The sequence below is a fragment of the Oryzias latipes genome, chromosome 6, assembly GCF_002234675.1.
Source record: "Oryzias latipes chromosome 6, ASM223467v1".
Taxonomy (NCBI): Eukaryota; Metazoa; Chordata; class Actinopteri; order Beloniformes; family Adrianichthyidae; genus Oryzias; species Oryzias latipes.
In genome coordinates this window covers 8,454,837-8,482,766 of record NC_019864.2, presented here as the reverse complement: position 1 = coordinate 8,482,766, position 27,930 = coordinate 8,454,837, and the positions used below count along the sequence as shown (strand labels likewise).

The 27,930-nt window shown below is 39.3% G+C and overlaps 1 protein-coding gene across 14 annotated transcripts in view; it reads right to left on the bottom strand.

Annotated features, from left to right (window-relative positions):
- ppip5k2 (diphosphoinositol pentakisphosphate kinase 2) overlaps nucleotides 1-27,930 on the bottom strand; it is a 53,651-nt gene that overhangs the window by 22,905 nt on the left and 2,816 nt on the right. For 7 of the 14 annotated variants that reach the window (XM_020703806.2, XM_020703808.2, XM_020703807.2 and 4 more), the window contains exons 2-27: nucleotides 24,620-24,866; nucleotides 22,905-23,097; nucleotides 21,755-21,845; nucleotides 20,006-20,085; nucleotides 19,626-19,780; nucleotides 19,232-19,333; nucleotides 18,923-19,084; nucleotides 18,376-18,497; nucleotides 18,050-18,151; nucleotides 17,728-17,814; nucleotides 17,205-17,280; nucleotides 14,107-14,216; nucleotides 11,864-12,013; nucleotides 11,536-11,621; nucleotides 10,865-10,990; nucleotides 7,487-7,531; nucleotides 6,537-6,658; nucleotides 4,886-5,068; nucleotides 4,566-4,707; nucleotides 4,245-4,468; nucleotides 4,009-4,136; nucleotides 3,795-3,909; nucleotides 3,524-3,631; nucleotides 3,291-3,419; nucleotides 2,038-2,178; nucleotides 1,805-1,913 (exon numbers count right to left, since the gene is read on the bottom strand). In XM_020703806.2, coding sequence (XP_020559465.1) covers nucleotides 1,805-1,913; nucleotides 2,038-2,178; nucleotides 3,291-3,419; nucleotides 3,524-3,631; nucleotides 3,795-3,909; nucleotides 4,009-4,136; nucleotides 4,245-4,468; nucleotides 4,566-4,707; nucleotides 4,886-5,068; nucleotides 6,537-6,658; nucleotides 7,487-7,531; nucleotides 10,865-10,990; nucleotides 11,536-11,621; nucleotides 11,864-12,013; nucleotides 14,107-14,216; nucleotides 17,205-17,280; nucleotides 17,728-17,814; nucleotides 18,050-18,151; nucleotides 18,376-18,497; nucleotides 18,923-19,084; nucleotides 19,232-19,333; nucleotides 19,626-19,780; nucleotides 20,006-20,085; nucleotides 21,755-21,845; nucleotides 22,905-23,097; nucleotides 24,620-24,793 — 3,262 coding nt within the window. In that variant the 5' untranslated portion in view covers nucleotides 24,794-24,866. Of the gene's footprint in view, nucleotides 1-1,804; nucleotides 1,914-2,037; nucleotides 2,179-3,290; nucleotides 3,420-3,523; nucleotides 3,632-3,794; nucleotides 3,910-4,008; nucleotides 4,137-4,244; nucleotides 4,469-4,565; nucleotides 4,708-4,885; nucleotides 5,069-6,536; nucleotides 6,659-7,486; nucleotides 7,532-10,864; nucleotides 10,991-11,535; nucleotides 11,622-11,863; nucleotides 12,014-13,801; nucleotides 13,826-14,106; nucleotides 14,217-17,204; nucleotides 17,281-17,727; nucleotides 17,815-18,049; nucleotides 18,152-18,375; nucleotides 18,498-18,922; nucleotides 19,085-19,231; nucleotides 19,334-19,625; nucleotides 19,781-20,005; nucleotides 20,086-21,754; nucleotides 21,846-22,904; nucleotides 23,098-24,619; nucleotides 24,867-27,930 lie in introns of all 14 variants that reach the window. The other 7 variants (XM_023955605.1, XM_011475814.3, XM_023955601.1 and 4 more) reach the window with 6 other exon arrangements.

Genomic DNA, 27,930 nt, shown 5'->3' with positions numbered 1-27,930 from the left:
GCTCTAATTTTTTTTTTTTTGGTGGCCCTAATACTCCGTCATATGTTAGCATGTTCTTGATGCTATGGTTATCTGAATAATTGATCATATGTTGCGCTAATATACCAGTTTCGTCCTATCTCATGAAGCTAAATAAGCATCAATGTGGTGCAGTAGTGAAGTGTGCAGATATTAAGTCTATCATTGTTATCTATTCTGTTATGATGGTTTGCCTTTCAAGATGAAATGTTTGTTCTTGGTCCTGTATTTAGTTTTTATTCTAAGAATTAGATAAATTCCATCTGTAGTAGTGAGATGACCAGGGTTAGAGGTAAAGGGGGGGGGGACTTTAAACTCACTGTCTGACAAAAGCCAGGCTTTGTTTAGAAATGCAGAGAAGCATCATAAAGATGCTGGACGCAGATTTAAACCAGCCTCAAACTGTTAGGGATCACTGAAAGAAAGACAGAAGATGTTGAAGTTGGCAACAGAGTGTCACATGTGGAGAAAGAAGCAGCTTAGTGGCTGCCACATGACATGCATTGTTTCCACTCTGTTCTCACATTCTGAATTTCATTGTTTTTTTCACGTGTCTTGATTTAGAAAGCAGTCTTTCATGCTTGGCGCCATCGTCTTAGCAGGTTATTAAAGGTTACATTTCCCTGGGAGCTGCACACGAACACTGCCAGGAGAGGGATTAAGAGCGAAAACATGTTAAGACTTTGTTACTGTCGAACATCAGGACTCATTGAAGTGAACAGAACTTGATTTTTCATCTAATTTATTGGTGGTTTTAAATATAAAATAACATAAAATCACATCTGAACTGGTGAACAGGCATTTGTGGGAATCTATTTTTTCCCCTCATTTCAAATGAATATAATGATGAACTAAACGAGTAAACACTAAACACTTGCATTATTTTTTCCATAAACAGGTAAACAAAAATAAGTAATTAAAATAATTATTAGCTAACCTCCCCTTTCTGGTATCAATAAAGTTTTTTTCTTTTCTAAAGTCTGGCATAAACACTGGATTAGCATTAAAACTGTTTTTTTTAAACCAACTGCAACAGGAGACTTCTTTTTTTTTTGAAAGGGGCCTTACAGCTAAAGGTGGCTTGCCTACCAAGAGTGCCATTAACGATTACCCGGCTGTCTCCCACAATGCAAATTGAGGTTCTTCTGAAAGCTACATGAAAGCATAAAGTCCTGGAAGCAAAAATACCTTTGCTTCTATATTTGTGTGAAACACAGAAGCTTAATAAATAATAAATGAGTTTATGAAGTTCAGGTTTGTTTTGGGTGAACTTTCTCCAGAAGTTATTGCCCAGTCCCTAATCTTATATGCTTGACTAATTTAATGTTATTTGCACCTCAGACTGAGAATACCACTGGGACCACTGAACCCTATGATTGAATTTCAGGCCCTGACATTCAATGAGAAATTTGAGAGACAAATCTCCAGCGCGCTGCCTTTCACCCAGAGGGAATATCAAAGCCACTGTGAACACAGCTCCTCCCTCCTGACCTCATGCTGCATAGTTTGCAGTCTGATCCTGTTTGGCTGCTGTTAGCTGTGCTGGAAGCTATGCGACCATCAGAAAACAGAAAGAGGGGAAGCTGACGGAAGCAATGGAGAAATATCCGGCTGCAGAATGAAGCAACTAACTAGGAGACATTAATAGCTGGGAGGATGAGGAAAAGAAAAATGCTGTTTGAGATGATGAGGGATGTCAGGGATGACAGCTAGAAATAGGAGTGCCACGAGAGTCGCTGTAGGCACAAACATTTAGGGATACACTTAACAAATATGAGATGCCCACCTAAACCTCCAGTTGGTTTGATTTCAGGAGACTGACGGGAGCAGGACTGAAGGAATCGTTGGGATGTGCCGCCTTTGGAGGAGTGGTTTGGGGTTGTCTCAGAGAGAACCTGACAGGAGTCGTGGAGACAAGACCTTTAAACTGGCATGCCTCCCACTCAAGTCAGTAACTAGACAAGTAACGAGAACTAAACATGTGAAGAAGCATCTTTTAAATGTGTTAAAGTGTGCTACCTCCATGGATCCGGTCTTCCTGTTGCGGATAACTGGAGACTTCCGCTGAATATTTATTGGATCTGAGACTAGAAGTGCCCGATCAGTCTGGTCTTCTGAGAGACACTCCAGACTGCCCTGATTTGTCTTCTTGTCTTCATTCTTGATTGAAGAAATCAGCAAGAAAAGAAAGTAATGTTTTTTTCCATTCAAGAAAAAAAAAAAAGAAAATAGCAGGGACTAACCTAGACTTTCAGCTAAATAAAACCAGAACTTTATCAAAAGAATCTTAAATGCCAACATCATTAAATATAGTCTCATATAGTAGATTCATTTTGTAATCGTTGCATTTTTAAGGGGAGGTAGAAATCTATGGAGAACAATAATGCCCCATGTCCATGCTCTGAATACATTACCACCCACAACGCAACACTTTCAGCACAAAATCAACTTCCTTCCACCGTTCTCAAACATAACGTCCTTCTACGTTTGATTTGGATTCTATAATTTTTTTTTTTTTTACCCTAAACATGAACAGAATGGAAATCATACAAAACTATATTTTTATTAACAAAATATTGACATGACTTATGATAGAGCCTTGAATGCTACGTTCACAGCGGGCATGTGACGCATGTTCAAGAATACGCTACACCTACGGAGCCCACACTGGGGGGGCTGGTAAGGGCGTCGTCTTCTTTTCCCCTGTTTACTAACGCATGTCCTACAGTTGGAGGAGGCTTGGTGGGAAATGTCATAGCAGTACAAATCTTGCTCCAGGCTTTTCTTTACAGCTATATTCCAATATCTGAGAGCTTTGGTTTCATAGAATTCCAGCCGGACAAAATCGCATTTAATAATTTCTTCTTCGTGATCAATTTTCTAACGGCTGGTACTTCACTGAATTAATGGAAGCGCCATTCATACATCACTACCAAATCCAAGTCCCTGACTGGTTAAAGTTTGACCTGATTTAACTTGCAACACACATTCAATGTCCACACGTTTTGTCCTTAGAGCCCAAAAACAGTTGTAGAAACTTGGGTAGCGACATGTGAACGCGAGAGTTTTTAAGCGTGGAACCCTGAAACGGGCATTTAAGCGTGGTTACATAGACTTTTCATTAAAAGTGGTCACCTGAAAGTGCATTGCCGAGGGTGGCGTGAACTTGGCTTTAGTCTTGCAGGAAATAAAATTTGGCAAGTATTCCTGCAAAAATGTCCAAGCTACAAACTACCCACAAGCTGTGTTTTCATACATTATATCTAACTTACATCCTCACACACCTCAGAAGAGGCTGGGCGGAAACCAAAGCCCAGAGGTACGTTCTCCTCATCGTCACAGCCTTTAACACCTGGGCTGAAGTGAAACTCCACGTGAAAGCGCTCATCTGAGGTCAAGTCCTGCTCATCATGCAGAAAACACACACAAAAACACAGAACAGAGCCCATGAATTAAGTGGCTGGCCGTGTGAATGGAACTCCGGACACAAACTCAAGAAGCAAACCTTGTTGTTGTCCTCGTACAGCATGATGACGATCTGAGTCATGTAGTTGAGTTCATTCACAGCACTCAGGTACTCCATCGCCTGTTTCCATTGCTGGTCGTTCTCCTCCTGCAACATTTAAAACATAAATCCAAACACCCCTGAAGCAGAGAAGCGACAAAACAAAGATGAGCAGGGAGGCGTGTGAGCACACCGTGACCAAGGTTGGAAAGAGTTTCTGGTGAAATCATGAGCTGCAATATCATGAAGGGAAAAAAAAAACACTGCATACATTCAGAAGTCCTCCATAACGAAACATGTTGAGCAAAGAGTGGACGTGGCTTTCACTTGTGAAGTACAGGCGTGTGCGAACATGGCGTCCAGGAGACATTACTCCTCGGGAATACCTGAAGGAGAAGGAGCCAGAAAAGGTTAGTAACACCAGATATAAGCTTTCCAAAAAGAAAGCAAAAACCCAGAGATGTGTGTGAGTTAGTGGTTCTTACTGGGGGTGCAGCTTGTTGACCGCCTCATCTTCATGGGTCCTTTTCAGATCCAGTTGGATTTTCTTCATCAGAGGAACACAGTAAGCCTGAGCGATGTCTAGTTTCTCTGCTTTGCTGATGCCGTACTCCTGTTAAAGATGATACGAAGGATAAAAAAAGGGTAAAAAGACATTACAACTACCATATAACATGTACATGGGGTACAGCCCTAGAGAAGAACATTATTCAATCTGAACCTGAGGAATCACTATGTCAGCCAGAGCACGGGACAGTCTGAACAGCTCCATGGTGTCTTCCAAGCTGAGCGAGGCGTTGTGCTGCGAGTCGTATTTGATGCAGTCATAGATGTCTGGGATCTTGCTGATGTCGTAGCGGCCGTTCTTCATGCGGAAGTCTCTCTCCAGCTTCGACCAGCGTTGCAGCATCAGCTCCAAAGTCTCACTGTGGTAAAGCTGCAAGTCTGAAGCAAAACGCAGAAACATCTGCCTTATTAACATCAACCAAAACACAGTCCATCAATGGAGACCAAGATCCCAAAGCAGAGATTTGTTTCATACCTGCAGACTTGGGATCCTCTAGTCTCTTCCGTATCTGTGAGGTAAGGCTCTGGATGAGTGTGTACACCTTATCACACGTTTTGACTGGATTCTCAATAATGTTCATGGAGTTCACTAGTGATGGACTTCCTGTTGGTGCCAGCTGGAAGACAGTGAACACATCAAACACTTGTAGCTTCCAGCACATAGCAATTCAACACAACAACCTTAGTTGTTTGGATAAGTTAAATGATGTCTGTGACAAAGCTAAACCACTCAAACTAAACCAATTGCTGCATTTGTCTTATCAAACTGGCTTTAGAATGTAACTATTCAAATACCTTATGATAGTCTTCTTGCATAAACTCTTGGTCCTTCTGCATGATCTCATGTAACCTGGCCTTCACCTTCTGCTGGCAGTCAGTCAGAGAGTCACTGTCGCTGTCCAGCAGTCCGTTCATGTTGGCACTTTTCACCATTTGAACAAGAATTGGTGTGAGTTCACCCTCTAAAGCCAGCAGGCCCTGCACAGAAATCAGAACAATTCCAGGGGTGTTACCACGAGAACTAGTGATGCAACAATTCATTTTAACAACAATTTGATTCATTTCATAATTTGTGGTAGCTGATCTAATTCATTTCGATATTTTTTCATTTTTAATGATCCGGTTTCATCCGATTCAATGACCTAAAAATGGATCCAGAGTACCTATAGCCAAAACTTCAACTAGTGTGACTCAAGAGATAAAAAGCTGGTACTGAACAGTGCAGGGGAAGTTTTCCACATTCCTTGTATTTCTTCAAGGTAATCAAGTGTAAATTAAATATGTGTACAAACAAGCAAGTAAACAAGAATGAATGTCAAATTCATTCACATTTTAGTTTCCTACAGTTAAGTCCACTGTTGTTGTTCCACATTCAAATAATCCAAAGGGAATATTCTTAGAACATTCCAGCACACTGTTTGGTCACATGACTTTGCTAATTAATAGCTACACCTCTAACGTAAACCCTAAAATATAATGTAGTTTTCTTCATACATTATATTCTTGTCTTTGAAAGAATACCTACATAAAATTAGAATATGCTGTCTTGTGTCTCAGTGTTTTGTAACAATAAATAGCGTTAAAAGAATTAACAAACAAGGTTGCAATTTTGTTGAGCCTAAACTCTTAAGAATCCAAATCTTATAAATATCAGCCTACTTTGATAAACACTGAGCAGTCGTCACTGTTCTACTTTAGCCTGTTATTGCTTTAGAACAAAAGAAGCAAAAGATTAAATAAACACAGCTCCCTCTTTATTTTGACAGCTCCAGATAATCTCACTCTGCATTTGCTTTGCTAAATTGCTAATTGCTAAATGTTTTTTTTTTTTACCTAAACGTATTTTGGACTAAAATAACAATAAATGTAATATATTCAGCTATTACAACAAAATAATTACACACAAAAAAGTAACAGAACGTATTTTTGGCTATATAATGTTCAAAAATTGTTACAATATCTAGAATTTTAATAGGTTATGTTTAATTAAGGCAGTGGAATATATCCAGTTAATGAATTCTTGGTAAAGCCTAAAAGCTCTGAGTAAGGTTCTTTCTATTGTTTGCTTCTCAGAACAGTTTTTGAATGAGGGCTACATATATTAAAGGAAAGATTTTTTAGATGAAAGTTAAATGATTAATTCAGCTAAAGTGAATTAGTTCTGTCCATTTCTTATATTTTGCTTTTTAGGATAACTCCTCAGACAAAACAGCCCTTTTAATAAACACCAGTATTAATGTAACTTGTACTGAAAGCACCTTTTCTAGAGAAATGCAAATCAAAAACAACAACAAAAACGTAAAATTGTAGTCATTCTTTATGCCATTTGCAAGAGTAAATAAGACTAAGATGATTGAACGACTCTAAGGGGTCATGCTGCTGTGGCTAATGTTGCTTTCTGCTGGACTTTCATTTGTCATTTTGCATTTCACATGCAGGCAGTTACCTTGGCAAAAGCTGCAGCGGTCATCTGCACCCTGCCTTCGTCAGACGCATAGATCTTCAGGTCATGGCGGTAGGTGCTGTGCAGACGCAGGAGGCCACAGCCAGGAAAGCCAGCGAAGTCACCTGGATGACCACATGTAGAGGGGAGCACGACCATTAACATGGCAGGTTGCACCCTGATTTCTATGAGAAGGGTGACTTGATGAAATGGTTCCAAGATGTGTTGATTACACCCAAACGTACCAAAGCTTTCCATTAAACATCAAGTCTATGGCGCATGTGCAGATACATCACTTTCAGTTCAAATGCATCAAAGTCTAACAGTTTATCATTTTAATTTGGCTCATTTCATATAAACAGGAACTAGAATGGTGTGGTTAAAGTTGTAAAAAACTATGAAGTGAAAGTGAAGGCATGTTGACTAAACACAAAATTAGGAAGCCTTTTTGCACATGTGATCAAATACTTTAGATTGGCACTCTATGACAGATTTTAAAGCTTTTTCCAAGCTCAAATACATTAATTACTGCAAAGCGTTGAGTGCAAAGGAAGTCTACAGATCAAATCACACTCATACTTCATGCATTTATCTCAGGTTGACAATAAATGTTGGGGTTCAAGAAAGAAATACCTTGAAGATTTCAGATGCAAAGCAAACTAAATTAGTTGCAGTTAGATGATCTGCTTTTGGAAAGGTGCGCAGACTTTTCCTGCCTGTGAGTGCATGAGCAAGTCAGCTAAACAATTTCTTAAGTGGATCACTTACAACACATTTACCGCAACAAAAACCATCCACAGCAATCTGGGTGCAGACGAACAGGACAAGCCGACAAGTGTGATTAACCCAAATCACAACCGGGAGAGATCAGAAAGAGTTAGCGGGTGGAGCAGCAAACATTCGTAAGGAAAGGATGGGCGTGGCCGTGACAGCCAGGAAAACCCTTCTCTTACCAAAGTCAATAGGGGACTCACAGCCAAGGGACCGGCGATTACCAGCTAGTAGTGTACACAGCGCAACAGAAAAGAGATGAGTTAATGGATAAAAGTGGTGGTCAAGAAAGAGGGGCTGGAATGAGGAAGAAAAAAAGAAGCACCAAGTGGACAGGTTGATTGTGTCGCAGCATTTAGTTTTAGTTCTTCTTCTAGTAGTTCAAGCAGTTTGGGAGGCGTCTAACATGCATGTAAAAAAAAAACGTTAGGAAGGGAGCCTGGGAAAGAGATCATGAATAAGTGAGATGTTGGTTAAATCCTCAGCAGGAGGAAGGGAGAGTGAATGTTGTCTTCTCATACGTCCTATGTGCCTGCTTTGCTCTGACCTTTCAATGCTGAAGCCATCAATCTCAGTGTTTAGATTACATTTCTCCAAAGTCCATGTCTGTTCTTCCTTTGCTTAATTTTATCGTACCACCATCTTTCTACTGCGTAAACAAATACAGTATATAAATCAATAAAATAACCCAGGAAAACTTTAGTGTATTTTTTTTCCAACTCTCTCAATAAAAAATGACCAGTTTAGTTAAGTTGTTTTTCTGAGCTCCACTCCACACCCAAACTATGGTGGAATGAGAAACACAAAGCTGTACTGGCTGACATGCCTGAGCAAACTCATACCAATCTGAGATATCTTTCTTGAAATATGAAATAAAGTTAGTTTGTAGTTTAGTAAAATGGAAAACTTAACTAGATTAAGTAAAAAAAAAACAAGAACAAAAAAACAGGCTTAAAGTACCGTAATTTTCGGACTATAAGCCGCTACTTTTTTCCTGCGCTTACAGCCCTGCGGCTTATTCAGTGTCGCGGCTAATTTATGGATTTAATTGTCGGCCGCCATGTACGTACTTTCGGACTCAGTGAATGGTTTGAATTCTTTGTCATAACCAAGCACAAGTCATTTGTTTTTCAACACTCAAAACAGCCAAACAGCATGGATCTCATTTCAGGTCTTAGACACTTCAGTCATGGTTCAACAAAACGAAACACGCATGCCCGGCCGCATCCCAGAATCCTTTGGTGCCATTAGACCCAACGTGCACGTGATCGCCGCTACACTATGATGAAGCTTTCAAGTTAAAAGCAATCGTTAAAAGCAGCGTGAAAATATCCACCATCACCAACGGGTTTGGAAAAGCCGGTCAGCTGCGTGACGGAGAAAACAGCGCATGTTCAGGAGTGAATTTACCTCTGAGTCATAGTGACTCGGCTGGCTGCACGTAAATATGGAGTAAGCCCTGGCTGTTATGTTGTGCAGTTCTGCAGGCTGCAGCCAGGGGTAGTTGTAATTATGTGGGAATAACATCAGCCTTTATTTTGCCGGGACACGACTGCAAAAAACACAAATCCACGTGATCGTTTTTACAGTTTCTAAAGGACTGACCGGAATTTTGCATTGAAAAGCTCACAGCCTCCGTGTGAGCTGGAGACATGTTCTGCGGGGCCGATGGCAGTCTGATGGCTCCCACACGTAACAACGCATCCGCCCCTCACCCACAAAACGTACAGTATTAAGTCCGATTGCTCTGCACAGACACGATTTGCTCCTCCCTGGAGCCGCCCTGGCCAGAGGTGTCGGAGACGATAGGAAGGGGAGCGCGCGGGGCGAGCGCAGAGAGGCGTCCACAGAGCAACAGTGTTTGTTGTGGTAGGAAACTTCTGACGCACGCGCCGCGCTGAGGCGCGCGCTTTTCAGTCGCCGCTGCTTTATTTTACTGGTGTGTTTTTTAACCAGCCCTGTTACTCCCATAACGCTGCCGCGACACAAGCGGAAGGAGAGCTGTTCCCGTTCACCCCTCCATGCACTGCTGATACTTGCTCACTCTTAAACATGTACAACAGTGTGGCGAGCCGGGCGTTGGCCCCGCCTTTAGCCCCTAAGACTAATGGGAAATGGGGAATCGCGGATGTAAATTTCCTCATTATAACTGAGGGATGTAATGTTGATTATATGGTTACTGTTTGTAATTTTATGTATGATACCTAGATTGTCAATAAGTAAAAAAAAACTAAAAATAAATAAAAAAATTAAAAAAACCATAACTGAGGAACTTGTGAACAGAATAGAGCTCCATGCGGTTTAGCAGGTGTGGGTATACTCAAATGCACGAGCCTGAGGCAAGGCAAACTCCTCCCACTATGTGGTAATAAGTCACATTTACTTTGGTAGTCAGAATGTGATTGGTCAGGCTTACCATGTTGCCTAATACATGCGGCTTTTACTCCGACGCGGCTTCTGTATGTTTAAAATCAGCTAAACACGTGACAATGGGTGGGTGCGGCTTGTAATCGGGTGCGCTTAGTAGTCCGGAATTTACGGTACTCATCAATCCATATCACCAAAATCTCACGACTAACAAAAACAAGGTCAGTAATTTTTTTCCATTTAATTTTCACTTCATAACTGTTAAACTGAATACAATTTTTCATTTGCTCGTTTTTTTAAATTTTGCATCAATTTAAGGCTAAAGTCTGTGCTGATCACACGCTCTTCATCAGCTAGCTAAACTCGTCAAATCAATGTTAAAATAATTTATAATTCAATTGTTCAATTAAGTCTATTTTATGCATCTAACCTGGAGAAATTAGTAATAAGAAAATCAGGATGACAATGTGGGGATACATAATAGATGATAAAGATGGACGATTAATTCACAACCAGTCACCACTTTTCTAATAAGAACATATCATTCAGAAAAATACACTTGGTAGTCTGAATAAAATTAAGAAACCAAACAGGAAATCAACTTTGGATTTTTTTCTTGTTGGGATATACTAAATAGTCTTGGTTTTTATGTCTGCATTTGTCTACAGCATTGATGCTAAAAAAAAGAATTTAGAATCACCCGCTCCCCTAAAACCTTCTTTGTTCTACATTGTATTTTCCTTTTGACATTATGTAACTTATATGAATAATCTTCAGCATTAATTACACTGTTTATGACTAAATAATAAACAGATATGTAACACAAAGACTGAAAGGCTAAAAAAGGAAAAAACAGACAGAAATTGTTAAGGGGTGTCAGAATCAAGACCTTAAGGGCCGGTGTCCAGCATGTTTCCCAACCATCCTCCCAGTAAAAATCTTTGTTGGCTAAACAAGCCTGAATCAGGTAATCAGTATAAGATAAGGCAGGATTTCTGGAAAACCAGCAGGGGACCGGGCAGCCCTTGAGGCCTGGAGTTTGACGCCCCTGCTTTAAGACCATATAAAACTATGCACATCCATTTGTGAGCATGTATGATCTCCAACCATGAAAATATTTATTTAAAAAACATCCTAACAGGTCTAAGAGCAAAGGTCCTGTGTGAGAGTGTATGTGTGTTTTGGATTGGTACCTTGACCTCCAGGATACATGCAGCGGAAGGCCCTGCCCAGCTCCTCGGCCTGTACTCGACCTGCAGGCGTCAGCTCCCCACCCCACTTTAAAATCAAAAGCAGAGATGGACCATCCTTCTTACAGTCTAGAGAAGGAAGAAAATAAAAAGAAAAGTTTTGGCTAAATTTCATTCTTTTTTTTTATTTAAATCCAAAAAAAATAACAAAATAAAGATTTTCTGACCAATTAGGTCATTTATGGAAACCAAAATGAAAAATGTGCTGAATCTTACAGTTTCATAATTTCATTAGCTCTCATTTATAAAGAATAGTTTATAAAATACAAGGACCATCCTTTGATCTATTGCAAAAGTCTCTGGAGATCTATTTTATCATCAGAGACTTGATGCATTCAATGTTGAAGGAATTAGGCGCTTTGAGATTTTACCTAAAATATAAAGCGCATTCTAAATAAAATCTATTATTATTATTAATTTGTTCCTCCGCCAAAGGCGTCACGACATTTGTTTCCAAAATTAATTAAAACGTCAATAAACTTAATTAAATATAAGAAAATACAGAAAACATTTTTTTGAATCAACACATCTACAACATCTCTGGTAATTCTGTCATCCTGTCTATTATTTGTTCAAATACAGGCTGGCTTGGTAACATTCGACTTAATTTGTACCTTCTTCTTCACTGGAGGTTTTAGGTTTGCCTTTTCGCATGTAGGTCAGCTGGACTTTCCTATTGATACCTGAGAAATGACCATACCTGGGGGAGGGAGATGAACACACACACACATCAAGCAAACACTGGTTTAACAAGCCAACCAAGGCAACTAAATTCACTCCATTTTCTAGAATGTTACTTTAATTTTCAAAACTAAACGCATCTACACTAGTTTAATTTCTACCAGTAAAAGCTTAAAGAAGAAAAAAAAACATTTCTAAAAGCAGCACACCCAAGAAGCACACATCTCAGAAACATTATTAATTCAGTAACTCATTCGGTACCTTGGAGTTAAACATGTGAACATGAGTAGCTGAGTGGAACTTGTGGTGTGGCTTTGGTGTGCAACTGTTTTTTGAGTGAGCAGAGAAAAAGATGAAGTGAAGGCCTCCATATGCCCTTTACGTTCAGCTCCCTCTAGAGTTTGGGTCGTTCTGCTGAGACAAATGATTTCTTAGTTTTCTGAGCAGTTGAGTGTGCGTTTTTGATAGTCGTCCGACCACAGACCCTATACATGAATAAATACAAGGGAGCTGAAAGGTCAGAGTGGTGACAGCATGTAAAAAAAAAAGATTTGATGGCGATGTACAGTTCTGCCTGAATGCCTGCTAATTCCCAGGGATGTGTTCAGTATACATTCAGTCATTAAAGTTACAGCTTCACAACCTAGCTTCAGGATATGAGCTTATTCAAAGTTCTCCTCTCCATCACAGCTTCTAAGGCAGGGGTGGGCAATTGTTTTGGTTCGTGGGCCACATAGGATTCTAAAATTTAATAGAAGGGTCGGACCAGGAGCATATGCGTGGAGTGTAGAGCTGTGATGGTGTGGGATTTTTGATCACCGCGGTGATGAACCAGCAGGGGGTGCGGTGCTGCAGTTAACTGGAGTGAATGAGAACAGTAATACCACCCCTCCACCCCCCCCCCAACACAAAATCCTCCGGCGGGCGGCCGTGTCGCGCACTCAAGAACGCACGCAGCTTGCAATGGAAATGAATACAATGGAAATGAATACAATGGAAATTAGTAATTAGAACGCAGAAAATTTGTTATATTTCCTCACGAGATGGAAAATTCTGTTGTAGAATGAGGATGTGTGTGTGCTGCTGAAACCGCACAAATGTGTGTGTATGAGAAGAGGAAGCCAGAGGGAGTGAGAGCTGCATGCAGCGCAAGAGGTGAGAGGCGCGGCGCAGGGAGTGAAGGAGAACAGAAATGAAAGGTTTCCCCCAGAAACCCTTGAAGTCTGAACACAGGACTAGCAGAAAAAGTCTATAGAAGTCTATGGGATTTGGGCTTCTTGGAGCCAGTAGGTACTTCCTGTTTGGAATACCAGGAGGGAGGGGTGACTCAGTCCAGTTCTCATATACAAGTCAGAGGCAGTTACAAACAAATCTGGATGCACAAACCAATAGGAGGTGAGACCGTCGTTTGATCTTCTTGAATAAGTCTCTGTACCAATGGAGGTACGTTAAATGGAGGGGACAAGCCGTGCTAAACTCCAGTGTGTCATGTCTAAAGTTTCACATCAGCCAAAGAGCAACAAACTGCACCAAAGTAACTGTAACCCTCCTGAGTAGATATACAAAAGACTTGCGGACCTGTGGTCCTCTTAACCTTTTGTTCCTCTCTTCACCTCTCATTCACTTCATCCTACTGACTTTACTGACATTTACTCCACTGCATCTGAGCCATGCACTCAGTGAAGACTCGATCATCCATGTCTTCCAAAACATTTTTTTGCAGGCCTGAGTTTATACGACGGACAGCTGCAACAACATCCCCACATGGATAATAAAGCACACAAGAGGCAGGATGACGGAAGACATTAGGAGATCAAAGTCCAGCGTGTGTGTGGTGTGGTGAGGACGGCATGCACACTAAAGCAAAACACACACACTGAGACACAGTGAAAGCATCGTTTGACTGTGTACATTTCAAATGTTAATGGAAAATAATGAAGGGCTTTGAAAAAATAGTGATAAAGTGTACAAAACATTAGGAATACCTTTAAAATATTTAAGGAAAATTCTTGTGTTGCACCAAAAGGGATTGTGTATTCACTTATTTAGGCTGTCTGTATACCACTTACATTTCTAACTACAAAAAACTTGCTTATACTGACTAATAAATTTTTAATTTTCCCAATACTTTGTACACAGAGTTTATGTTTAGGAGGGGGGGAAACCTCAACGTTTACAGAGAAGGGAGAGAGTGCATACTGAGTGTCATTCAAGCTGGACTCCCTTTTGAAGAAAGAAGGAGCGAATGGATGGGCAGAAGGAGGATAGAGGGGGGAGGAAAAAAAAGAGAGTTACAGTCAGGACAAGAGAAAGGGAACGATTTCATGTTAAATGTGTGTCTGGTAACGAGTACAAAAACATTTAGCCTAGTAAAAGATCATTGAAAATGAAGTACAGACCCTGTAGAATCTGAGACTTATTGATACGGAAAGGAACAAGAGGGTGAGGATAGGTAGCTTGTGTGGTTTGGAGGGAGTCCTTCTTTTGCCTCAGCTGCCACTTACATTTCCAAGACAGTCTTGAGTTGTTCAAGTTTGGATTTCTTTTCCTCAATCTCACAGTCGGTGTGCTGGCCCAGTTCAACCAGCAGCTGGCGGGCGATATCAAGCACTTCCTGGAAACACAGTGGAGTTCAACCTTAACTGGAAAGTCTCTTTCAAAAACAAAAATATCCTTCGCATTTGCGAGGCAAGGCAGCTTTATTTATTTGAGACTTTTGAGAGCTTTGCAGGAAAACAAACAGCTTTGATACCAAGGCAAAAAGTATTTGGCAGTCACCAATACTCCCAGGTTGTTTCCACTTAAAAAGAGGACATAGGTCTGTAATGACCATCATAGATACAACTGTGAAAGACAAAGTGTAAAAAAAGGAACCTAGAATTCACATCGACTTCCCTATCCCTCCCATTTTTGGGGCATTTGAAGCTGTAGCAGTGTCCGAAAAGTTTTTTTTTAAATAGGTGCAGTAAGGATTTAGCGTTGACTATCCGTTCGCTGGTTTGGTGATCCGTGACGCGCATGTGGCACAGAAGAGAAATGCTTTTTTTTTTTCGCGTGCTCTTTTGTTGCTACATAAAAAGTGTCTTTTTGTAGCACTGGCAGCTTCGCGCTAATTAAGCTCACTGGTGACTGACTATTGATGACATCATTAAACCGATAGTAACATCCGAATTTGAAGTAACTATTTTTTTCCATATCTCTCCGCTTGGAGGGATAAATGTAGGGGTTAGGAGGCAATTCGGATTCAGCCTGAGTTTGATTCTTAAAGATTTTCCTTAATTTTTTATAATGGTGCAGAAAATAAGTAAATTGTCAATGACAAAAATTTACCTCAATACTTTGTAATGTAACCTTGGTTGTCAATGACACAGGTTAAAGTTTCATGTAGGTCTTCGCTAGGTTTGCACTGTAGCTGCTACTTTGGTCCATTCCTCCGCAGATCTTCTCTAGAGCTGTGAACATTTGGGACTGCTGCTAAACAACATAGACCTTTGACTCCCTTCACAGATTATCTATTCGATTAAGATCCAGAGACTAGATAGGCTACTCCAGAAACTTGGTGGTAATGTAGTCTCTGTTTTGGGCAGTGTGTTTGGTATCAGAAAAACAAAAAAGCAGCCCCAAAACCTAATGTTTCTACCCCCACGATTCACAGTGTGTATGGTGATCTCAGCATCCATCTTCCTCCAAACATGGCGAGTGACATTTATAACTAATTATACCATGCGAGCGAATACTCGATTCTGATTGACTGCTGGGTGTGCATTGAAAAGTGATATACCACAGGATAACCGCACGGTGAAAGAAGAAGTGCCTGTCAGCTAGCTTAAATGTTTTGTATCACTGCGTCGGCTTCTTTAAAACAACCTTTTGCTTCATCATCTGGACAAAAACAACCAGTAAGAGGTGAACTTTCTCTCTGAACTGATGCTTTATTCAACATATCGTAAAGATCAGCATATATATATCGTTTTATTTAGGCTAATCTTGACTGCAGCGGTGGGGCGGCACGACGGCTTTTTGTGAGAAACGCGATCCAAATTGGAAAAAGACAAGCATTAAGGACCAAAAACGGGTTTCTGTCTATTTCTTTAGTAAGTGACCATGGTAACCCTTACGAGTCCCATTTTTGGTTTCATCTAATCACAGGTTACAAGCTACTCCGCTACCCATGTCTCTGGAGAACATTAGACAGGCCTGGACATGTGCTTGTTAGGCAGGGAAAACTTTGAAGTACAGTGATCCCTTGCTATAACGCGGTTTACTTTTCACGGTTTCGCCACTTCAAGGATTTGCATCGTGCATTGTGTTCTGCATTCTGATTGGCTAAAAAATCACTCTGCTTCTTCTCTACCTGTGTGTCCATAACGCTGCAGTTTAGTATGTACACGTACGTAAATCAGCTTGCCAAATTTACAACACGTACGTGCAAATTCTCTTGCAATTTCGAGTTTCTCTAAAACCCATAGAAAAAGAGTGACAACAACTGCCTATCACTATGTTCTTCTCCCGAACAAACACAGCTGCACCGCAAGCTTCAAAAGAAGAAAACACTGCAGAGCGGAGTCAGGATGCAGCAGCTCAGTCTGAAGAGCAGTGAAATACACCTGAGTCACTATTTGTCCCACTGTACTTTGTATTTTATTCATAATCATTTTACATTTTCTCCCGTTAACTCCCAATTACTCTGGTCGCGGTGGGCGGGGCTAATCTCCGCGATTTGAAGCCTTCTGTTCACATCGATGATTAAAATTATTATTATTAGACAGTACAGTACAGAAGTTATTTGTTAAAAAAACCGTTTCCAAAGTACTTTTATTTGTGAAAACAAATGCTTGAGCCTGGAAAATGGTTTGTTCTTTCTTTTAATGTATAAAAGAGTATTTAATTGTATATTAATTGTAGGAAAAACCAAGGTTTCTACTTCACGGATTTTGCCTATCACGGGTTCTTTTTGGAACGTAACCCCCGCGAAAACAAGGGTTTACTGTACTGCAAGATTTAAATCCATAATGACATAGTGTCTTAATATAGTAATCTTTGTTACTGTTGTTCCGTGTCTCTTCTGGCCGTCGGCTAGTTCAACTGTGTAGTTCTGGGCTGTTTCCTCAACGTTCTCATAATCATTTGATCCCCATCGGGTGAGGTTTTTCATGGATTTCCAAGTGAAGGGAGATTGTCAGTAATCGTGCATTTCTTCCATTTTCTAAGAATTGCTTGCAGTCTGACTGTTAAAAGTTACGGACAGGTGTCTTCTATAGAGATAGCCAGGTGACATTAATACAGGTTAAAAGTGGAAGATAGAAGAGCTTCTTAAAGAAAAAGTAACAACTATTGCTTGTTTGTAGGATCTTAATGCTTATGTTTTGCACCGTCATAAAAAATAAATTCCTCAAAAAATGTACAATGTAATTTACTGGATTTTTTTTTTTTAACTTTCTTCTCTTATAGTTGCAGTGTACATGGTAATTTTGATTACAGACCTTTCTCATCTTTTTAGTGGGAGACTTTGCAGAATCTCTTACCGACAAAGACTTATTTGCCTCACGTTAGTTATAAATCTGTACTATGGAAATAATAAAATAGCTTTCTGTTTACTTACCTGTAGCTGTTTTGGCTTTTTTAACTTCAGCTTTCCTGTCTTGTATCCTCCATACTTATCAAACAATTCAAAGAACCTGCTCAAAAGAAGCAACATGTAGATTAGATCTTTTTAAGTCAAATCAAAGCTCAACTGCTATCCAATTACACCTTTTACTTGAATGTGATGGAGTCTCATATTGTCAAAATTCATTCGGTGTGCTACAGAACTCAACTTAGTAGGTATCTCTCCAAATCCGTTATAATCCTTTCCAGGCAGCAAAGAGTTCTGCTTCACAGTTTTATTTGACAACAACCTTTGACTAAAATTGAATTGACAGCAAGCAGAAAACCGATAATGAGCCTGTAAAAGCTGATGTTTTAACCAAAACAATTTACAGATTATCTTTTTAACAATCAAGAGCATTGTGGAGTTAAGTCAAAGACTCAACGGCTGACCAAATACCAGACCAAACAATTGGCCCATAAACTGCCTGCTTAACCCCATGAGCTACAACCATCTCCAGACAGAAGCAGAGACTCACAGATGGTGTCGGACCTCCATTTTCATCTTCTGCTTTGGCGTTCGATCTCCATGGCGAATGATGGCGATAACACAACGAAGCTCCATCCTGAATGAATCATAAATAAAGCCAGCTTTTAAAATGACCAATTAATACAACAAACAAAGGATTGAGAAAGCAGAGGCATCAGCAAAGTTGAATGCATATTTTTGTCATTTTTTCCCAAATGCAAACTTGACAATGAAAAAAAAGTTTTTCTTACAAAAACATTCTTCGACTAAGGAACATTTTCCAAGAAATTGTCTAAAAAGTTCCCTGAATTGCTTGTGAAGACTTTGCTTACATGGTTCCAGAGGTTGTTGGGACAATGGGAATGTCTTCATCCTCTATGGGAATGGACCAGGGGATGCTGTACTTTGGAGCCAACTCTCGCATTATCATGTTTCTGTTGATAACGCGAAGCAGAGAACAACAATTGTGTTAGCCAGCACTCCCTAATGTAAAGACAAAACAATAAATTAAAATGTGTGGAAAACCTTTAACTTTGTGTGCAACATTGTTTTTTCTACTTTTGATTTTCCCTGTACTACAAATGTATTATCTAAGGTTATTCTATTAGAACGCTGCTCTGTGCTGGTCTAAAACAATGCAGAGCAAGGCTTCACCTACCCGAGGATCTTGGCACAGTCATCATAGTATTTCATGGAGCTTTTGACAAAGCTGAAGCCGTTGACGTCACAGACAAAGGAGTGGCCGTTGGCTCTGAGCAGGTCAAAGCCACATACCGTTTGCTAAAAAACAAGAATGACATTTTCTGAAAAATCACACTTGAAACAAGCAAAAAACAAGTTTTAAAAAGTTGTTTTTATATGTTTTTTTAGAAGTCATTTTCATGTTATCTAATATAATTTGCAAGTCTTTTTTTCAGTTTTCTCCTTCAAAAAGTTTGCATATGTAGTTTCTGGAGGGGACATAACAACATGCCTCATTTGTTATTATTGATCCTATACTGTATTTAGATATTATTGTCAATATTTTCTCACTTTTAGTCAGTTATGAAGCATTTTAGAGCTTTTCACTTTTTCACCATTATCTATAAAACTTGACCTTCACCAAAATAACCTTTATATTAAATACACTAAATAGTTCCTAATAAAAACTAACCTGTTTCAGCTGAGTTTTAGTTTAGCACTCTTTTCATGAGATTCTAGTTTACCTTGAACGCCAGGCAAACTTTGCGAGCCACTAGTTTCTCAAAGGCGGTCAGCATGACCGGATACCGGATCTCCTTCCCTTCACTGTCTCGCTCCACTTTCCCATCCAGAGCGGGGGACTTTCTGGCCTCGGCGTGAGCGTAGTCAGGACCCACCGTGTAAACCTGAGACGTTCAGAGGATTCACACAGGCAGAAAGTCTCTTATAATGGATCATAACCAGTCCCGACACTGACAAACAGCATGGCTTAAATGTACGGAGACAAAATGTGCTTCATGGAGATCCGGAGTTGCAATTAAAGTTCACGGTACCTTTACATCAGTACCATCTGTTGGCATGAACTCTTCGTAGATGTAGGAGCCAGTCTGGCGAACGCTGCTTTCTGGAGAATAAACGCTGCTGCGACTCCCGATCTGCAGCGAAGACGCACACAGAGCAACAAACGCAATCAGTCACAGAAATGCTCTGGGTTGTTGTGCGTTTATTGTTATGCTGACAGCAGCAACAGCACCAGACAATGCATCAACACATTGTTGTTTTCATGAAGCAGTGTAAGTTATAACAAAACAAACCATGTAGCATAATCACACAGGGGTGAGGCAGTCTTGGCTACAAGTCTTTACTTCTGACTGAAAAATTGCTTTAACTGAATTCTCAGCGACTGAGGCTGAAGTGATCCAGATGCCTGCTTGTCTGCAGAGTTACCTTTCTGAAAAGCCTCTGGCTGCCTCCACCTGCAGACGTGGGATAGTAGATGTAGACGTTGTGGTCCTCTGCGCACACCGGCTTTTCCACAAAGGGTTTTGGGAACACCTCCCCGTTCACCTCAACATGGTCCTCCCCCTCCACCAGGTTACACTCTGAACAATTCAACACAAACCTTTAAACCGTCAGGTGTTACAAGAAACAATGGTAAAAATAATATAAAAGGTATATTAGAACAAATGGACAAACAGAATCTGCAGCAGTAAACTGTTTTACGTATATGAGGGTGTGGTTAAACTTGATGACTTTGATGATGGAGTTTATAAATTGTTGCTTCAAAAAAAGTGCCCAGACGTTTTTAAGTGTAAAGTCTTTCTCACCCTCAGGATGGTCTCGGTTTAAAACAGCATAGCGAGGAAGCTCAATAAACTCTTCTTTCAGGATTCGATAAACTTCCCTCCTGGTGTGGAATTAAAACGGTGTTATTGACAGCCCCAAAAACAACAACAAAAGTGAGTTTAAGCTGCATCCATAGGACTCTACTGGGTTTGTACTATTTAAAACATATTGTACAAAAATAGAAAAAGAATTAAAATAAATTTGGTTTTAAGTAGAGATGGGTAAATTTACAGTAACTTATTGGAAAATGTACTCCTCAGAGTAACTTTGCTAGATTACTTTAATACACTTAAGTAGATAAGTGATGAAAGGTAAAATTAGCAGTATTAATCTAGTTATGTTTTTTCTTAGCAGCAGTCCTACATTTATTCCCAGGATGAGGAATATTATTGGTATATAATTGATAATAGATTTCTAACAGCAAATCAATGTAATCTTTGTCTATATAATTACAATAAACATAACAGAACCTGCAACAAACTAGCTCTTTGCTAAAACCCCATTGATAAGTTAAAACTTAACAGTAAATTCCTCATGAATGTAGGTCAGGATAACCTAAGTTCAGCATACAAACCCATTTTAAAAAATTAGAGTATCATGGAAAAAATGTATACATTTCCCTAATTTTTGATTCAAACAATTTAAATTTTCATAGAATATAGATTCAGTGCCCATTGTTAAATTGATTTCAAGTATTTGTTTGTTTATTTTCAAATTTTGATCAGGATTCAGAAACAAGTCATTTCAAGCAATCAAAATCAAAATAAAGAAGATAAACAACATTAATTGAGGGTTCCAACTCATAAAACACGTTAAAGAATTTCAAAAAAATGAAAATACTCTGGAAAATGTGGCCAAATTCTGCAGGGCATGAATGTTTTAAACTGTGTTTCACCAACTATCTGCTAGCACGGGTTCCCCAGATGTCAGCATTGTCTCAGGTTGGGTAATGCTTAACAATTATAACACAAAATTAATGTTTTATGCTTGGAATAACACAAATTGATTTTCATTTTCAAATCTTTGACTCCTGTTTAAAATAGTTTTTAAAGAGAACAACTGTTAGAAAGGTTCTGAAGTGTTCAAGAATAAGAAAGTGGATTCAAAATCGTTCATTGAATATTTTTTGGCTTTTGACAGCAAAATTAAACACTTTTTTCCAGAAGGAATTTTCTATTTTCATATGACTTCATGTCCACTGTGTGAATAAAAAAACGACAAAGTGTGATACCGGTTAAGCAAACTGGTGGGCTTTGAAATTAATAATACAGAGGTACATTTCAAAAGTAGACAAATACAGCAATTTAGGCCTCTGTGCCAAATAGTTGATGAAAACAATTTTGCAAATGTGCTATGTGTTACGCTGTAGTGTCGCAGTGGTTAGCGCTCTTGCCTCACAGCAAAAAGGCCCCGGTTCAAGTCCTTGCTGGGGGACCTGAACCAACCAAACACCAACCCGTGCATGCGGACTCCGGCTTCCTCCCACCATAACCCAATTGGTTTCTCTAAATTGTCCATAGATGTGTATGCGAATGTGTATGGGTGAGTGTGATTGTGGCCCTGCGACAGACCGGTGACCTGTCCAGGACATCCCATGCCTTTGCCCACGAGTGGCAGGGAAAGGCTCCGGCAGCCTTGAGAATGGTAACAACTGACTGATGGTAGATTTCTGTTGCAAGTGACACCATGCGCTTGAGTAAACAGCAGCTGCCACTGTGGCATGACTGTACCTGTCCTGAATGAAATACTGCATGTTGAGATCATTGATGAGCAACGGATTTCGTAGCTTGGCGTATTCGACAGCTTTGTCAAGAGGAAAACCTGAAGGGAAAAACCTGGAGTTAGTATGCTTATTGCTTTATGTTTGTTTTCCTGAGTCAGACCGCTAACTAGGTTTCTTATCATCATGTCTTAGAGAAAAGAGGCACAAAAATTGACATATCAGCATAGCTTGGTGTTCATATAAAATATATTGGCATCAGCTTTTCATTAACATTTACTTGTTTTATGTCTTAGTAGCTAAAATATATTAAAAATTAGCGGGGTTTTTTTTAGAGTTTAAACATTTTATAATTTTCTTAATCAAGTCTTCTGGATTTTATTTAACTTTACAGTTAAAGCCATGTTTTAGCAGTTAAAATGTTGTTGTTTTTTTTACTTGTGATAATTTTCTGAAGAGTCAGAACAGTTCAAATGAAACAACAGTCAGCAAGCATTGAAAACCTCAGCATAAAAGATATGCTTCAACCACTGATAAGCTGTTTTTCCTTTATTCTGTGAACCTCGTTACCCAAACGCTGGGACATTTGTATCATGAATGAACTGTTCTTTGCAGTTTATGTTCTGTTAGTTTAAGATAAGTTTGGGATTTTAATACTTTAGATAAATAGAAACATTTCCGTTTCTACAAAGAAGAAGTCTCTTGGTTCAAATGGGATTCCATGTCCTTAAAGACAGAGTAGAAAAAGTCATTCCTATAAAAAATGTTTGAAAAAAGCATCCACAAAAGAATCTATTTTAAAAAGAAGTTGGCCACCTGTCCTATAGGTTGTTTAATTGTCAATAAAATATACTAGTTTTAATGGCGTTTGGGGGTTTCAACCTATTCAAACTAACCAAACGGGTTGTGCAAGCTCTCAAGACTCAGATTATTTTTACTCACTTCAAATGGTACAAAGAAATTTGAGCTTCTGAAAAAGCACCAGACATTAATGCAGGAGTAACTTTAATAAAACCTGCTTTAATAAAAGTTTAATAAAAGTAAGCACATTTCCAATGAATAAAATCTCCCCGCTGTGTGTCTAAAACACGCCTGTTACTCAACATGTGTGCTGTCATGTGTGTTTAAATGTCAGGTGTCCTACCCGTGCTGCAGCTTACCTCTGGAATGGAAGGAGATGAGGCAGTCGCAGTGAGGCCACTTCTCCACGGGTTCTTCCAGGATCACCTCCTCAGAAAAAATGACCACGTCGATGTACTCAAACTTACAGAGTCGCTCCAAGATCTGAGTCATGGGTTTGGACTTGGACTTTTTCATCATGGAACATATGCCCACGACGATCTGTCCTCTCAGCTGGAGGAAAACGGGAGAGCAAATGTTTTAGCTGAGCAAGGCGAGGGGATTACAGGTTAAAAAAAAAGTACTGTCAGTTGTGTATCAAACTCATTTTAAACAAACTAATATTGCATTTAACAAAATGCTCTGTTCACAGCTCAGATGAGTGGAAACAATGTTAGGTGTGGCTCTCTCTCTCGTTCTTTTTAATTATTTCAGTTCAGATTTTAAAATTAATAGATTAATTTACAGTTTATAGTTCAAACCAGTTCAGTTCGACATAAAAACCTTTTCCATTAGTAACAAAGAAAAGAGTTTCTTTATAATTAATGTAAAATAATTGATGTAAAATAAATTTTTAATAGTGTTGTATGCATCATCAAAAACTAACAGCAGAGCAGTTTTCTGACAAAAATATAAAGTTAAAGGGAAAAAAACAAGATATATTTTATCTTGTAACCAAGGTTAATTTTAAAAGAAACCTACATCCAGAGTCCTGATAAAGGACTTTCAAATGTCTGTAATTATGTGAAGTTTTCAGGCTAAGCTTTGACCTCTGACTCAGGGAAAAATGACAGATGTTTATTTGCTCTACATCAGGGGTGGCGAACACGCGGCTCTCAAGCCGCATGCAGCTCTCGGCCAATAATCATGCGGCTCTTTGCGTCTCATCATATTTTCTATATACTGTGCCTCATTTTATAGTTATTTCCCTCCTAAACCACAGTCAAATCCATTAGAGGGTATCAAAAATAAATATTAATTATTTGTTGCTGTAAGTGTCATTGAAACAGGAATGTCGAGATACAAAGAATTATCTGTTAAATTCTGTTGGATGAATGGTGAAATATTCAGTTTTTATTATCGTAAATCGCACTTCAGATTCAGACTCACCAGCCATCAACCTCACCGCCCGTCACTGAGGAGTTGTATGTGTCAGAGAGAGGCAGACAAAAGAGTGAGATTGAGAGATAGTGTGTTTGTGCGATGACATAGGTGCCTGTGTGTGTGGAGGGGGTATCTGACCTCCAGGGTTAACTCTGTAAACTCTGGCTGAGCTGCATTTGATGCGTGTATTGAGGGTGGACACTTTCCTTGAAATAAACACAAGTACAATACTTGCTGTTGTATTGTAGGGAGAGGAGTGTTTTATGGAAAAGAATACGGCTTTAATTGCGTGTTTACCTCTTAGCAGGTCAGTAATTGCGTGTTTACGTCTTAGCAGGTCAGTGTGCAGTGTTGCTCTTTGACTCACACAGTGAAAAAATTCTTCTCTTCGTGTCAAACTTGTTCACCACCCCTGCTCTACATCATTTCTCTCTTCAAGCTTTTCAGGTTTTAACTAGTACTGTAATAAATGGTATGTTCTTTGTGATAGTATATTGGTGTCTTTTCTTTTGAAATTGAATACATTGCAAAAATGTTTGAAGCTGTTAAGACTTTTGAATATATCACTGGTGATCCATACACTAACTGCAATTTTGTCAATGGTCTAACATTTTACAGTTCTTTTTTTTTTTTTACGACAACCGTGACTTACAGAGTCGTCGTCCTCCTCCATGTCCTCTTCGCGACTGTTGTCGCTCTTCATATCAATCTCCACTTGGTCCATGTCGTCGTCCTCCTCATCCTCCTCACATCCAACTACAAACCGAGGAATGTCCTTGTGTCTCCACTCCTGTTTGTCCTCTGGTCCGTCGCTGGACCCTGACATCACAAACCCGGGTGTGTCATGGTAGCTTCCAGAGGCCCCTCACAGCAGGAGGTCAAGGTAGCAATGATGATAGCTAAAGAGGCAAAGAAAAAAACAACGTTCACTAGGTCTCCACGATAAATCGAACATTTATCGACATTGCGATATTAGCTTATGCAATACACACATTGCAAAAAATGGCATAAACTGTGATAAATGGTTAGCTTAAATGTTGACACACGAATAGACAGAGAAATCATTATGTTGTTTTAAAAAAGCCCTTGTTTACCCTGACTACATTGTTCTTTATATTTGTCCATATAAGTTTTGGCCAGTACTACCAGAATGGTAGATAATTGTTCTTTCGTGTGTTTGGTGACATATATTTTCTTACTGGCCCCCTGTTGAGATAACATCCATTTACGTTGACTTTCATTTAAATAAAACGGTTGAAGTGAAATGAAGTATTAGTTTTTCTTTGTTTTGCTATTTTCCAGGTATTGCAAGTCATATCTTCATCACAAGTATTCCTCATATCGTACAGCCCTAATGTTAACTCAGTTTAATTGGTTACATAAAGCTGTGATCCAAGTGATCCATGAAGTGGTCTTTTCTGGTTGAAGACGGCTTGCACACATGTAGAATACAATTTCTGAAAGTCTCTGTAGTAAAATAAAGAGTACCTGGTTGTACTACCAGGTACCATTTTGTTCCTTAGTTTGAAGTAAACCCAGAATTATTCAGTGCTACACCTCAATTTAATTTTACATTTTGTACTGATAGAGATACTTGAAAAAATTACAGCCAATATAGTCGCACCACTGTAGACTTCCTTCTTGCCCTTGAGAATCCTACTAATGTCAGATATCGTCTTTCTGTGTTATGCATATGATGCACATACATGGCTGCTCTTGTACTCCAGACTTCATCAAACACCACTAAACTCCTGGTCTAACCTCCAAGCAGAAGCCAAATAAAGGGAAGCGACCACAATATACTCAGAAAAGTTCATCATTTAGGAGAAACCTTGTGTTAGTGGGAGATAGTCGTTATCTGGAAGACCTTGTTACGGACCACAGGAGATCTGTCGGTGTAATTAGTTTTAGCTAAACTCAAATGCATTAAAAATATAAGTAAAATTAGGAACAAACTCAATTTCCTTCACAATATCACCTTCTTGACTGATCAGGATCAATAACTGCATGTGAGTATACCGCAGACATATTTTCTCCCAAAGATTAAGTAGCTTTCACCCTTAATGCCTTCATAATCCCGATAGATGTTAAATCTGAGCCATTAATTCACTCTGTCACTCAAATGTTGTTTGTTTGAGCCTCTTAGAGCAGTTGATTAAGTTGGTGATCAACTACTTATGGATTACTTGTGGATTTAACACTTAAACTGTTTCAAAAATTTGCAAAAAAGTTTTCATACTGAAGCATTATTTAAAAAAACAAAAAAACAAAAAACAAAAAAAATCTAAATTTGAAAACCATGAACGGAAACAGCATATCTGCACTGAAATTCTGGAGCAGAGCTTTCCATTCATGTTTTTCTTCAAGTGTTCAATCAAATCTTTTCCAATTTCTTCTTGACATAATTGAGGTCTGACCAGCAGGAGGAAGATATTTATAGGCTGAAATGGAAACACATGGTCACCTGTTATTTAATCTAACTCCACACAAAGAAACAGGAGTGATGGATCATGCCTTTGATCAAAACAAACAAACCCTGCGTGCAATAAAGCCAATCAAATGGAAGAAGCACACTACATGCAATTAGATATGTGCAAACACAACACAGCCAGATTCAGCTTGGGTGTCTTTCATCAGTGCAAGTCCATCCAACTACACAGAACAGCTGATTTAAAAGAAAAAAAAAGCCCCAAAAAACAGGCAGAAGAAGAGTCTGAAGCCTCTTCCACTCACAAACAGCCCTCTGATCAGGTTTCATAAACCATCCTGGCAGCTGAAGATCAGACATAGGCTCTCTACATTCTGTCCTTTCTGACAGTACATACTTCATCTGAGTCTCACATGCCACCCAGCTTCAACTCTGTACCCAGAAATAATCATCAGCTCCTGCTACACGAGAGCTGAGTGGTGGATAAGAGTCCAGGTTGTTGGGTGCCAACTACACAACCCAAAGATAACTCATCACTATGAACCTGTGCCGCGATGACAGCTTGCACTAAACTAAGGGGAGGTCTTTCCTCCTGGACTAGGGTCGAAGAGCACTGACAAAGATAAACTCATAAAGACATATAACTGATGTGATTGCTGAGCAGGAGTTTGTTACACCAGAGACACAACAGTCACCTGATACCAGCAAGTCTACTAAAACCTATGCAAAAAAAAACTAAATTCCCAGGCACATCTCCGTTAATGAAACTATCAGTACAGATGATGTGTGAGTGTTATCATAAAAAAACATGAAATGAAATGTTTTGAGGGAAGTTCTGCATACAACAATATTAAAAACTATGAAAATCAATGAAGTATTTGCTAAACAGAAATGTCTCAGTCACCTCCTTCGTGATCTGAAAACAATATTTTTTCAGGAAATGTTCATTTTGTCAAAAATTGCGAACCATAAAAAGATGATTTTTTTTAATATCAATAAAAACAACTCTAAATATGTTCTCTGAAAAACTGCACGTTTTTTTTAAACAACTTAAAAATACAAAAATTGGTAGACAGAAACTCCAGTACTGCAAACATTTTTCCACACATGACCAGCCAGTAGTATTTAGGGATCGGAAAAGGTTTTGCTGTGTGCCATCAGCTTCCAGACCTCCTCAATGAACTGGAGTATCTGGAAGTCAGCATGGAGGTGGCCTGATCATGCCCTCTGGTGTCAGTGCTTACCATGAGAGCAACACAAAACGCTACATTTCCCAACAATTGGTCTAAACAAGGCCAGAAACTTTGTATGAACCCCAAACCAACATGCTCATGAGTATTTCTGCTACAAAAAAAAAACAAAAAAAAAGAAAAGAAATGCTTCATATCATTTTCTAAAGACACACATGTTGCTTATCAGTGTCAAATGTGTTGTGTGTGTTTTTTTAACCATCTAAAGTTCTTTATTCTTCAGATCCAACTGTCTTTTACAGCCCATTATATTTCTGTGAGACTCACTTCTACATTGAACAGTGG